Source organism: Equus przewalskii, chromosome 14, assembly GCF_037783145.1.
Source record: "Equus przewalskii isolate Varuska chromosome 14, EquPr2, whole genome shotgun sequence".
NCBI classification, from domain to species: Eukaryota; Metazoa; Chordata; class Mammalia; order Perissodactyla; family Equidae; genus Equus; species Equus przewalskii.
The window spans coordinates 42,238,806-42,253,845 of NC_091844.1; the positions used below are offsets into that span (position 1 = coordinate 42,238,806).

Below are 15,040 nucleotides of genomic sequence, written 5' to 3' on the forward strand. Positions count from 1 at the left end.
TATGCTGATGTCTGTTTAGAACTCAGGATCAACTTGAACATTATCAAGATAGAAGAACATATTTTTTTCATATGAACAATGACAGGGTGACGTATTTCACAATTACGTATTTATCTATGCTAAAATATCACCTATTCAGATGATAGGTGGTTACTCATCCTGGGAAAAAGTTTAATAAAATGATCTTCAAATAGCAAGAATAACTGAAACTCTGACGGAAAGAAAACAAGATTCAATAATGCCTAGGCCTCTCACAGCCCAGTGGCCAAATCACACCGTGCAAAGAGGAAAAACACAATAAAATCAGACATCTAAAGTGAAATAACCATGAAGCCCACTCAGCAGTTCCTCATCCAGGCAATTTATAAATCAAGTTTTGGGGACCCCAGAACAAAACACCACATCCATGAGCACAGAGAAAGGCATTCTCCCGCTGTACAGTAATAGAAAACACCTTAGCTTCATCTTTGAAACCCTTGAGCCTTGCACGTTACCTACACCTAGTGTTCATTTAACATTTGCTGGCTTGCTAGAAGGATGAATGGATGAAGAGGAAAATTAATAAGCTCTATTTTCCACATCCCAACCTGGTATGAGTAGTTTCATTCTATTTAAAATGGAAAAAATAAAATGGAGTTTAGGCAAACTGAACACAAACAAGATAAGACAAATATGTGATATAAACAAAATGTGTGCGTGGGTGCTATTAAGATTTCATTGCTTCTTATTTGGCAAAGTATATATTATTCATTGCCATACTAATTACTGCCACCATCCCAAATTCATAATAAAAACTTTATAGCATACCCATACCATCACATGTTTAATATGGAAAATAATATATTTTGTCATAGTTTGCATTGTTACAAATATAACCGACAAAAGAGAGGTTACTCTTATAGCTATGCAAGCTTGTTCTGATATGTACATCAAAGCTGTGAGGAAAAAAAATCAGACCGTAGAACCAACACCTAATTGAGTTTGTAGTGCCAAACACAGCACATTCTGTCACTTACAGAGCCCACTGTTATCAATTTCACTAAAATAGCCTCTACTCTCAATAACTGACATTTCTAGGGCAATAATCCTTCATTCTCTGATAATTCCACAAAGGGCAACGATTTGTATATTGTAACAAGTAAATAATCTGAAAATGGAGCATGTGAAATAAGTCATTCTTTCTTACCATTCGGATACCTAGCTGCAGGACAGTTGACTTTTTAAAGGTACCATTCTGGTCTGAGATCTTCTGCAAATCTATTCCTAGTCTTTCCATTACCATGAATCTGTAACTATAAGAAGGAAATGTCAAAAAGAGATCTTAAGAGAGCAACGCTTGAAACTGTCTCTTTATGAATTTGAAAGAAGGAAAAACACCCCAACCTAACAGTGAAGAATGATGCAATCTGAACCATTAGAGAAAGACTGTGCATTAACAATCTTGCTGTTCTTTTGCAGAAAGATACTACGCAGTGTTTAGTTCGCAGGTAGTCTTCTAGAAGGAGAGACTGCTGTGCTGAACCACTCGTGCAGTCTTAGATCACGGAAAGAGAATAGTCTTTCTAAATTAGTCTCAAATTTAACTCATTGTGACTACATCACCTTCTTGCCACATGGCCTTGAACAAATTATTTGTCCATACAGAAAATTTTTTCTTGACCTTATAAAATCATACTCACTTTTTCTATACATTTATAAACATGCTGTTTTTAACACGCACATCTTCCTTTTCTTTTTCTGTTTGGCACCTCCGCCCCTTATTTTCTTCCCTTCACTTAATACCCAGTTCAGCCCCTATTCTACATCTAGGTAAAACACACACGAACACAGACATATAGGAATTCTTGTCTTTGCTTTATAAAAATGTGATCTTATTATATGCACTTTTCTGCATCTTACTTTTTTCAATAGTATCTCATTGAAATCCTGCCAAGTCAATTGGTATAGCTCAAACTTATTTCTTTAATGGGCTGCATAATACTACATGATATGTATGCACCATGATTTACTCTGCCATTCAGTCATCTACTGCCAGCCCTTTACTTTGTTTCAAGATTGTTTGTTCATTTTGTTTTTATTTATAGCATTTAAAAAACATTTGAGCAAAGCACTGATCTCAGAGCCTGTTTTCTCACTTAAGGGAAAAAAATACATCATCTATCTTAAAAGGCTATTGAAAAGACAAAATGGGTAACTAAAAAAAGACAGAATTTTTTCTCTATTTATTATTTATATGCGATGACTAGCCATATTTGGTGATTAAACAAATATTTCTACAAGTTCTTTGTTGTGCCTCTCCTCAAGAGATGGAGATTAAAAACACTGGATGGACTTAGTGACTTTCTTCTAACAAAGAGAATACAGCAGAAATGATGGGATATCACTTCTAAGATTAGATTATAAAAACGCTGTGACTTTCTTCTTGGATGCATGCTCTTGTGTGTGTGTGTGCACTCTTTCTCTCTTTCTCTGTCTTTCAATGACTTGCTCTACCAGAAGCCAGCTGCCATGTTTAATACTCAGGCAGCCTATGTCTCCATAGGCTCCTACATGGTGAGGAAGTGGGACCTGCCAACAATCACACGAGTGAACTTAGAAGCAGATCTTCTTAGGCCTGCAAATAGCCACATGAGTGACCTTGAAAGCATGTCCTTCCCCAGTCGAACCTTGATGTGACGGCAGCCCAACAGACAGCTGACTACCTCCTCATGAGAAGCCCTGAGCTAGAATCATCCAGGTAAGCCATTTATAGATAACTGATCCATGGAAACTAAGAAATATTAGTTTGTTATAAGCCACTACATTTTGGGTAATTTGTAATATAGCAACAGATAACTAATAGACCACAAAAGAAATAGTTATAGGACAATATTTGATTATAATAATTCCATTTTACCTTCTTCCCTTGAATTCAGTAAGACCAGAGCCATAAAACAGAGGAATTCCTAAATAATCAAGTTGTTTCAGTTCTATCCATTTTTTGACTGCAAAGATAAATTTAACAGGAGAAAAGACATTTTTTAGAAAGGTATTTCTTACTTTTGCACAGATACTAAAACTTAGCTAACGTCAATAGAAATTAGACCTTCCTAGGAATTTTCTTGTGTGTGAGAAGAAGATTCATCCTGAGATAAGATCCGTTGCCAATAGTTCTCTTTTTTCGCTTTGAGGAAGATTAGTCCTGAGCTAACATCCATAACAATCTTCCTCTTTATTTTTTGTATGTTGGATGCCTCCACAGCATGGCTGATGAGTGGAGTAGGTCCACACCTGGGACCTGAACCTGCAAACCTGGGCTGCCAAAGTGGAATGCGCGCAACTTTAACCACTCAGCCATGGGGTCAGGTCCTAGAAATTTTTTTAAAAAATCAAATCTATCTGGGCTGGCCCTGTGGCCGAGTGGTTAAGTTCGTGTGCTCCGCTGCAAGCGGCCCAGTGTTTCGTTCGTTCGAATCCTGGGCGCGGACATGGCACTGCTCATCTAACCACGCTGAGGCAGCGTCCCACATGCCACAACTAGAAGGACCCACAACGAAGAATATACAACTATGTACTGGGGGGCTTTGGGGAGAAAAAGGAAAAAATAAAATCTTTAAAAAACAAAATCAAATATATCTATCTAATGGATTCAAATTCTGTTTATCACTATAATTAACACAAAAAAATATACAGAAATTATAAATTATATCAGTTATAACCAAAATAAAAGTAGTCAGTCATAAAATGCATTGGTATTATACACACAAATGTTTCTACTCACAAGAGCAAAATATCATTCCTTTATACACTAGTTAATTTTTAAATATAAATATGTTAACCACGAAAGCATCAGTAGAGAGATGGCTTTTTCTTCCCTATTACTTAAAAACCTAAAGCTATGTTAGTCAAAAAAATAAGAATTGGGCAGAAAAATCACCTTACTCTGAAATTATGTTATACAGAAATTGTTTTGATTAAATTTAGTTTAAAAAAATCAAAACCACTTAAACAATCAGGTAGCTTATTTAATTTTTCACTTTTCTACCATATATGTTTAATGTTTCGGACAGCTCTACTGATAAACAATCAAGTTTAATGGATTCTATTTGTCACTCTGACATAGTTTAAGCAGTTAGTAAAGACTATAGTCTTAATTTTTAGAAGGTTTTATTAAGAAAATCAAAGTTAATTATTGAGACTAGACTCATCATTCTTTTTCTTAGACATAATGTAAAGGACCTGGACTATATAGTCATTACTCACATCAACTTCCTTAAAGCTTTACTTAGTCCATTTATGTCATATAGTATTTACAAAATGCTTTCATTCTTCTTCAGCTCTGCTTATATTCATTTCACATTCAAATCCTCTACCTGGTAGTTCTTTCATCTGATATCCAGCTCCAATTAATTTCTCAACATTCAAGTTTCTAACATTTTAACTTATTTTCTAAATCAGCAATGTTTAATCATTTCCATACACCTTACTCTAATCCACTCTATGATCATTTCCTTTGTTTGTATACCTACTCCCCTTTTGAATGTCTTTTCCTTACATCCTTCCTATTCAACTGGTTTTTTGTGAAAGAAATAATTTCATTCTAATATCTTTTATACTTAGAGAACTCTTGGCAGCCTACATCAACAATTCAACATTTTATGTAAAGTAGTAGAAACAACTTTGATTTGAAATATATAACCCATTATGTAGGTAATATCAAGATTTGTACACCATTTGTCTTGCTTTTAAACATTACAATAAACTGTATCATTTTACAATAAAATTTCTAATTGAAAAGAATTTTCCAAAAGGCTAGAGAAAGACAAAAATATTAACACTCACTTTAGCAAGCATATATATGGAAATAGCTTGCTTTGCTAATTTTACTTACTACAGTCTGTTTTTGCAGCTCTTTGATAAAATTTAAGTTCTGAAAATAATGGGCCATTTTCTTGATATTCCTATAAAATAGAAGAACAATTAATTGTCTTAGGGAAAAATAATTTAAACATCAAATTGGTATTTCAACTGTGAAAATATAAGTATACATATGTAATATGCAATAATACTTGAATCATTTATTATAAAACCCAGGCACCAGGTTTCCACTAAAAATCTCAGAAAAGCACTAAACAAACTTGAAGAATCTCATTTTTAAATTTAACGTGTAATAATGCTACCCTAAACACTCTTACACATGAAAATAGTCTCCGTATGGAAGAACTTACTAGAAGCACTGAGAATTGAATACACACACATACACAGACATTCAACATGTACATCAGGTGAATACACTGAAAACTACCCTGGGGGTTCATTCATACATGACACCTTTATTGAGTGTCTACTATATTTTATTCATTGAATGAAGTAAGCACAGAGGATGCAAACAAAAATAAAACCTCACACTTGCCTTTAAGCTCCTTACCATCTAGAGTAGAGAGGAAGGGAGGGTAGGAGAGAAGGAGAGGACAGATAGCTCGATAAGATCCAAGGATGATAAGCGTCAATACAGAAGAATAAAGTTCTCCAGTCTTTACATTTTAATAATGTGAAAATACATCATAACATTAGGTTTATTGATAAGTAAAATTATGAAAACTAAGGTGAGAAACATTTTTACAAAAATAAAATGAACAAAGCAGAAAATAAAAAAGTCAAATATATGTGAAATACAAATTTAAGAGCAAAACTTACTACTTTTATTACATGTCTTGCATCTTTATCTGGTTTGTTTTTGGGGAAAGCTGAAAAACAAAACACAGCAGGGGAAAAAATAGTTGTTTACAATTACTGAATGCCTACTATATCCCAGACACTGTGCTAAGCACTTCACATGTATCAAATTATATTATCATATCCTCCCAAGAACCTCTTATGGTAGGTATTATCTCCATTTTACACAAGATCCTACTAAGGTTTGATAAGTTGAATAACTGGTTCACTAAGAAGAGCAGATTGGGGATTGAAACTCAAATCTGTCTAGCATCACAGCCCATACTCTTTACCATAAACCATATTCAAATATTCAAACACAGAAATCAACAGATGATATTAATCACATAGATCCAGATTTGGGGGAAAAAATTTCCTAGATATATAGCATTAAAGCCAAGATATGACATATAGTAAAATCCATTTATTCAATTTTACTAAATTAAAATCTATGATAATTCAGAGATAAAAGTTGATTCATTTTAAGTAAAAAGTTCAAAACAATTTCTACTTGGCAAAATTCTGAAATAAATCAAGTTAGAATGAGAATAAAGTCTTTTAAAAATCATCTTCTGAGCACAGCAATCAGTTATTTCTACATTAAATAATACTTAAAATACAAGCTCATTTCAATTTCATGTTCTTACTTCCCTTTATTATTTACCATTTACATTTTAGATATAGTAATCCAACTTCTGAAAGCTCCACTGTTCAAATTTTTAGATCAAGTCAGTCCCTTCCTCTATATTACCTAAACTGTTAAAAGATTACTGTTTTCAAATCTTGGTAAAAGAAGTTGACATGTATATTTATCTGTATTGTGAAAGCCTAGAATTTTGTCATTCATCTATTTACTCTTCTTCCATTTATTCCTTCCTTCATTCAGCTAACCAATATTTATTTATCAAGAGGCAAGAATATGCAAGGCACTGTGTTAAGGCTTAGTTAGAATATTTAAAGGCAAGTGAAAGGAAAAAGATGGAACTAGTATTGAATATGATTGAAAATTGGCACTTAGACTGAGAATACAGATCAAATTCTTCAGATATATTTTCAGTATATTTATCAAAACTCTGTGTCTTCTTCCTTGAGAGTATTATGCTAAGTGAAATAAGCCAGATAAAAAACACAATCTCTGTACGACTCCACTCATATGTGGAAGTTAAACACATGGACAAAGAGAAAAGATTAGTGGTTACCAGGGGAAAGGGGGTTTGGGGGGTGAACACAAAGGGTGAAGTGGTGCACCTACAATATGACTGACAAATAATAATGTACAACTGAAATTTCGCAAGGTTTTAAACTATCATAATCTCAATAAAAAGTAAATAAATAAATACTGAAAAAATTTTAAGTCTCTAAAACAAAAGAAAACTTTGTGTCTTCTTATCACTACTAACATTTTTCCTTTTTTTCTCCTAACTCTATCAACTTTTTCTTTCCTCTATTAATTCACATGATAGGTGTAAAAAATATAGCAAAAATTCACTACAGTACATAAATTCTACCTTACAGTTGAGCAAACTCATGCACAATTTTCTTAACTATTCTCCAAAATTTGTGATGTCAGCAATGCTAATTAGCCAGTTGAACAAATTATTACTTCAATTTTAGTTGATATTAGATATAAATTGTGATCCCAGACCTTTTTACAGTAACAAAGAAACTAAACTTATTCACATAAATTAAAATTCTCTCTTCATCTTTATTCATGTAAAGTCATTTCATTTTCACCTATACAGTAGTCCCAAGGGAACTGCACGAGTGGCTTATCCACATCTAAGGAAGGAAAAGACTCAAGAGAGTATATACTGAAGGAGGAGTCCGGTCTTGGGATAGAAGAAGGGGTAAGAACAGCCTTTCTTCCCACCGCATGGCAAACCAGTTTTATTTGCAGGGTGCCAAAGGCTGGGAAGAAACAGCCCTGCCCAAACCCTGGTCTACTTAGTACAGCATAGACTGTAGGTAACAGTCTTCACTTCCTGATGTTGACGTCAGTAGAAACTTCCTGCTTCTTGTCTAAAAGCAAGTGGTCTCAGAGCAAATAAATCTTTAAGGCCAACAGAATGTAAAAAGCAAAAAAGGAAAACAGGAATTTCACCTAGACAAACAATTTACCATGTTGTCATTCAGAAAAAACATATCCAACCAATCCAATGTCCTACTTTTTGCTGATTTCAATCAGTATATCCCCACCACTTCATAATCTGAATCTTCCTTTCATCTTATTTCACACGAACATAATCACGTGTTGACACACACTTGAAACATCCCTACACGTGTCATTTGATAGCCACACAATATTCTCTATAAATTTCCAAGTCAAATTATATTGGAGGGCCTAAATCCAAAAATCAATTGACTAGAAAGCTCTTGGAGATGGATGTCAACAAATAAAATTGTCCTAGTTACCATGGAGGTCTCTTTACAGTAATCAATCAGTTAATTAATGAAACAAATATTTATTTTCTACTGTAAGTCAAGCCACATTCTAGCTAGTGAAATTAAATGATGGAAAACAAACATGGTATCTGCTTTTACAGTCTAGTAGAGAAATAAGACATTCATCAAATATTCATACAGAAGTGTAAAACTGTAATTATAATAAATTTTAAATGGAAAGGTAGATGGTACTATGAGAATGTATAATTTAATCTATATAAAAGGGAATGCTTGACAAGAATAGTTGGAGAGTTGGTGAAGGGCCAGTTGCAAATCTAGTTAATAATTTCTGTCTAGTGAAAGGTTTTAAAAGCTTGAGGTATAGTTGGAGGCCAGGAAACACTTAATTAGATTTCCATTCTGAACAGATCACTACATGTATGTGGAGAACAGACTGAGGAGGATTCAGAGTAGACACTGATGGATCAGTAAGGATTTAATTTCGATAGATCAGAGAAGAGAAGACCATATCTTAGACTGGAGTATCAAGGGTAGATGAAGACAAATGAGCAGATTCTAGAGATTCCAGAAAGTGAAACTGATAGGACTTGATGATGGAGGGAAGGGTAGGATGGCAACTGACTCATCTATTGGGGGTTGAAAAAATGATCAGTCATAGGCCGTGATAGTATTGAAAGTACAGTAGTCTCATATCTTCATTTAAATTCCTGACAAGAGGTCCGATGACGTGGTAAAGAATGTATTATGCACATATATGATATTTGCCTTCCTAGCATTTCTTTCCTATTCATTGGGAACCTTATCTGGTTTTCGTCTGAAGAATCAAACCTCCCACTATCCATGTGGATCTGGTAGGGCTGCCTATCACAGTGTATCCTCCCGTACATCCCAGAGCTGGGCATATGACCAGGCCTGGCTAATTGGAATATATAAGCCCACTGGCCACAGTAACCAGTTCAGAAAGGAGAAAATGCCCCAACTAGGTAAAAAAGTCTTCCTCAGGATTTGAGGTTAAAATGCTAAGTAACACAAGACAGACTATATGCTGTAAGGATATCAAAACCCTAGAAATAATAGTGATCACTTGCCTCAGCTAATGGAAAATAAAGTCTCAAAATCAAATCCAACACTGAGGAAAGTAGAGTTAAGGCTGAGAGAAAGAGCGAGCCTTAGTGACATTGCTTAAGCCCTAGATCTATCCATACCTGAAGCCAAAAGAGCCCTGTACTTCTCAGTCACGAGAGTTAATAAATCTCCCTTTTGCTTAAAATCACTTGAGTTTCTGACTCCGGCAACCAAAGACTTACGCAGAAGGCAACTTGAAAAACTAAAATATGACGAAGTCTCGTTAAGAATGTCAACAGACTAGCAGACTAGATAAATCAAAAACCTTCCTCTATAAAATAAACAAGATGCTGAACAAAATAAATCAAACTTCCTGATAAATCTAGAGTTGATTTAGAAAAAAAAAAAAAAAGTAAGGAAGCCAAAGACAAAGAGAAATGTAAAAACCAGAGGGAAATGTACACGAGCATTGATGTTCCAGGCAACGCTGCAGATGTTCTCAGCAGGCTGCCCAGTCTGGGTCACCAAGGATATGAGTTTTAAAGCCCTCTTAGAAAAAGGACTAGTCCTTGGGCCTGCAAGAGGCAGAAATTTGAAGTTAAGGTGGCCACATAAAGTCAGAAATTTCAAAGTGCTACATTCTCAGTAGTGAGAAACACTAAACAGAGAGAAAGAAATAGGGATATGGGAGAGAGGCAATAGGGGGCAGAGAGGGAGATAGGGAGGGAGGGAAAGAGAGAAAGGAAGGAGACAGACAGAAAGAACAAAAGAAACAGAGAGAGAATCCATCACTACCAAACACAGAAAGAAGTTAAAAACAAAAACAAAAAAACCCACCTTGACTTGGCCTAGACCTTGAGTGTGAGGAAAAATAGAGTCTCTCTTGATAATTAATTATCCCAAAGCTACCTTCAGGAATTTGAGGTTCAAATTTACACTACAGTATGGTACAGGAACTCAAGCCAATGATAACCCACAGCACCTGGCAGAAGCAAAAACAAATTTCCTTCAAGGGATACAGGACCCACAGGATTACCAGAGATAAAGCATGGCTAAAGATGAGCTAATGATCCAAAATTACAAAACAAGAGAGAAAACAAAAGGCAGAAACCCCAAGAAACATAGACCTCCCATATAGATCGAGTATCTGTCCAAAGTGACAGCAGACACAAACAAAGGCATCAATAACATAAGAAATAATGTGAAATGCTCTGTGAAAACAGCTGAACAAATTGGTTGTAATTCAAAAAACATCAGCAATATAAAAGTGACCAAGAACAGGGAATACATTAGAACCCCAAGAGGACATCTGGGAGTAAGTTTAAATTTGGAATAGACAAATACTCTACCCAAATATCTATACTTGGTAGAACATTTAATAAATTGTATTATAGTCACAGCACAGAATACATTGTAGTAAAGAAAATGAATGAAATACAGATAGTTATAATGTTGAGTGAAAGAAACCACATAAAACAGAATGCATACTTATGATTCCTATTTATATAAATTTTAAAACCCACAAACTTCTATTTGTTTAGGGATGTACACATACATACTATACCTATAATAAAAAATGGTAAAATAAAAACCGTAAATAGGGTAGACAGTGTTGTTACTACTACAAGAAAGGGAGGAGGTGTTGGAGCTTCTGGAGTGCTGGTTATGTTTTGATATATTATATGCTTGGCCTGGATGGGGATAGTGAGTGTTTTGTTATGAGTTATACTTTTTTGATAAATTGTATGTTTATGTTGTATGAGCTATTATATATATGAATATATATAATACTCATATAACCATTAATATTTAAAATCTAATGAAAAGACAAAATGGTAGATTAGATAGAGCTAGAAAGAGAATTAGGAAACCAAATTAGATTTGAGGAAATAATCCAGAGTTCAGCAAACAGAGATAAAGAGACATAAAATATGAAGAAGAGATTAGGAAACACCAAGGGAATATATAACAGAAAAACAATTTTCTAAGTAAGTTCCAGAACTAGAGAGTAGAGAGAATGGAAGACAGGCACTTTTGAATAAATAATATATGACAACTTTCTAAAATTGATAAAAGTCATGAATCCTCAGATTTAAGAATCACAAGTCCCCAGCAAGATAAATAATAAATCTGTACTTCGGCCCACCATAGTCAAACTGCACAACATCAAAGACAAGCAACTCGAGAGAAAAGATTAGATTACATACAAAAATAGATGAAACAACAGACTTCTCAATATCAACAAAGGAATAAGAAAACAATTGAATAATATCATCTTCATATGCTGAGAGAAAATCATTATAAATTTAGAATAAGTTGCAATGAAAACACTGACAAAAATAACGTACAAGACAGGAATATGGTGACTAGAGTTAAAGCGTTGTAATGGCCATGTATTTATCGAGGAGAAAAGTAGACACTGATTAGCTTTGCAGTTTCTTAAATTAAGAGAGTATGTTAAAGTTTACAGGTAATCACTAAAATAATAGAAATAAAATTCCTAACTTCAAAATCAGTAGAGAAAAAAATGCCAGGAAAACCTAAGCAATCAAATAGAAGACAGGAAAAGAATGATTCAAAAAAAGACAGAAAAGGCAGAGTAAATAGAAACATGATAATATAAATAAATTAAAATACCTGAGTATATCAATTTTTAGCCATACATTTTTTTCATATTTTACTATCTTTGAAATTTGAATGCAAGTTATAACTGCAGATATCATACAGTTGCTGTCAACCACACAGCAGCTATGACAGTTGTCACTGCCCGTGCAGATACAAGCTCAGTCCCAGATGTCTATCTGTCTTCACTTTAACCGAGTCATGTACATTGCTAGGAGTATTACATGTTAAGTTTTTTGGGGGTTTTTTTATGTTTTTTTTTTTCTCCCCAAAGCCCCCCGGTACATAGCTGTATATTCTTCGTTGTGGGTCCTCCTAGTTGTGGCATGTGGGACGCTGCCTCAGCATGGTTTGATGAGCAGTGCCACGTCCACGCCCAGGATTCGAACCAATGAAACACTGGGCCGCCTGCAGCAGAGCGCACGAACTTAACCACTCAGCCATGGGGCCAGCCCCTACACGTTAGGTTTAACTGTCACTTACAATGATTTGTGTATGTAGAATAATTAATTAATTAAATAGCCCAAAACAGAGGAGTAGGGCATAAATTTGATATTAGTGAAAAAAATATTCATTAAGATATGACTGCAACAACTGAGTGTTTTATGAGTTCCATATGTAAGACTAGTTTTAAGGTGTTGTGTCATAGTTTAACAGGAAGTTTTACGTATTAGATATAAAACAGGTCTTAAACACAAAAGGAACCATCAAAGAGGAAGACAATTATGAATTTTTAAGCATCTAGTGGTGACTCAATATATGTATGTAAAATAATGATGTATCTTATAATCAGTGACACCTTAGATTTTAAAAAATATGCCAATAATCATAAAAAACTTGAGTAGACTACGTTCACCAGCTAAGGAAAGAAACTGTAAGACTGTTAAAATAATAAATGTATACTATTTATAAGACACAACTAAAACCTAGTGGTGCAGAGAAACAAAAAGACAGAAAATAAACCAATTAGCCAAAACTAGCTCAAAGAAGGCTGGAATATATATTTTGAAAATTAAATAAATCTCAGGGAAGAAGAATTATTAGATATAAAGTTAGTCTAACCTAATCATAAAAGTAATGATTCAAAGGAAAGACTAAAATTATGAACTTGATAGCCTTTGATAATGTACCTTCACAATATATAAATCAAAAACCAGCGGAATTACAAGAAAAAAATTGACAGAGTGACAAAAATCGTTGAAGATTTTAATATAATTCCATAAGTATAGGCAAGCAGACAAAAATAAATTAAAACAATACAATTAACTGGTTTTTCTGTTTGTTTGTTTTATGAGGAAGATTGGCCCTGAGCTAACATCTACTGCCAATCTTCCTCTTTTTGCTTGAGGAAGATTCCTGCTGAGCTAACATCTGTACCAATCTTCTATTTTATGTGGGATGCCACCACAGCATGGCTTGATGAGTGGTGCTAGGTCCACGCCCAGGATCTGAATCTGCAAACCCCAGGCTGCCAAAGCAGAGCAGGCAAACTTAACCACTACACCACTGGGCCAGTGTAAAACAATTAACAGTTTTTATCTAAAGGCCATATAAAAAACAGTATCAAATCAATTAAGGAACATACACTCTTTCCAAACTAACATAAAATATTCTTTAAACTGCCATATTTTTACCTAGAAAGCAGGTTTCATCAAATATCAAAGAATAAAGATTATTAAGGCTATATTCTGTGACTGCAATGCCTGGTCCCTAGGCCAAAGAAGAAATCACAATGGAAATTAGAAAATACATAGAACTGAATAATATTGAAAATATCATATTGAAACTAGTTAAAATGCAGTTGAAGGGCATATTTATTATGTATTTATCTCTGATAGAATATAAGCTTCACAAAGACAGAAATGTTACATTTTATTTAGATGTGTCCCAAGCACCTAGAATAGAGCGTGGTAGGCATTACATATTTGATGAATAATTTAATGGATGAAAGTGGTACCTAGAAAGAAATTCATAGCATTGAAAAGTTTATTTTAAGAAAACCGAGGAGTATCCAAGATGGTGACATAGGAGGCTCCTGAGCTCCCATCCACCCAAGGATGCACCTTCATCCTGGTAAAGGTAAATATCCAGTTAAATTCAGAGTACACTAAAATTGCAATAGTAGTGGGTAAATCACTTGTAACACTAGCATAACAATTAAAAGTATTTTAAAAAACTATAATTATAATAATTTTTTAACGAATACACAGGACAAAAACATGTATATTTTGACAACAAAGGCATAAATGTGGGGCCAGCCCCATGGCCAAGTGGTTAAAGTCCTGCACACTCCACTTCAGCGGCTCAGGTTCACAGGTTCAGATCCTAGGCGTGGACTTGCACCACTCGTCAAACAATGTTGTAGTGGCGACCCACATACAAAGTTCAGGAAGACTGGCACAGATGTTACCTCAGGGCTAATCTTCCTCAAGCACAAAAAAAAAAAGGAATGGCAATGGATGTTAGCTCAGGGTGAAAGGGTGAATCTTCCTCACAAAAAAAAGAAAGAAAGAAAATGTGGTGTATATGTATACATATATATATATATATATACACAACAGAATATTATTCAGCCTTACAAAAGAAGGCAATCCTGCCATTTGTGACAACATGCATAAACCTGGAGGGCATTATGCTAAGTGAAATAAGCCAGACAGAGCAAGACAAATACTGCATGGTATCGCTTATATGTAAAATCTTAAAAAAAAAAAAAGTCAAACTCATAGAAACAGGAAGTAGAATGGTGGTTGCCAGGGACTGGGAGGTGGAGGAAATAGGGAGAGGTTGGTAAAAGGATACAAACTTTCAGTTATGAAATGAATAAGGTCTGAGGATCTAATGTGTAACATAGAGACTATAGTTGATGATACTGTATTGTTTAAATGAAATTTGTTAAGAGAGCTGAACTTTAAGTGTTCCCACCAAAATAAATAAATAAATAAATATGAGGTGATGGATGTGTTACTTAATTGTGGGAATTCCTTCACAACATATATATCAAATTATTATGATGTATGCTTTAAATATATTAAATTTCTTTGTCAATTGTACCTCAATAAAGTTGAAAAAAAGTAGAAAAGAAGAAATCCTTGGGTATAAATCTAACAAAATATATACAATATCTATATGAGGAAAACTACAAAAGTCTGATGAAAGAAATCAAAGATCTAAATATGTGGATAGATATTCCCTGTTCATGGATAGGAAGACCCATCTGAAGATGTTGGTTATTCCCAACTTCTATAGATTTAATGCA

At 34.3% G+C, this 15,040-nt stretch overlaps 1 protein-coding gene across 2 annotated transcripts in view; it reads right to left on the reverse strand.

Moving 5' to 3' along the window:
- The window catches only part of VRK2 (VRK serine/threonine kinase 2), a 95,140-nt gene that overhangs the window by 61,694 nt on the left and 18,406 nt on the right, over positions 1-15,040 (reverse strand). For both annotated transcript variants that reach the window (XM_008526611.2, XM_070573882.1), the window contains exons 3-6: positions 5,677-5,726; positions 4,871-4,940; positions 2,897-2,984; positions 1,187-1,292 (exon numbers count right to left, since the gene is read on the reverse strand). In XM_008526611.2, the coding sequence (XP_008524833.1) occupies positions 1,187-1,292; positions 2,897-2,984; positions 4,871-4,940; positions 5,677-5,726 (314 nt within the window). The remainder of the gene's footprint in view (positions 1-1,186; positions 1,293-2,896; positions 2,985-4,870; positions 4,941-5,676; positions 5,727-15,040) is intronic.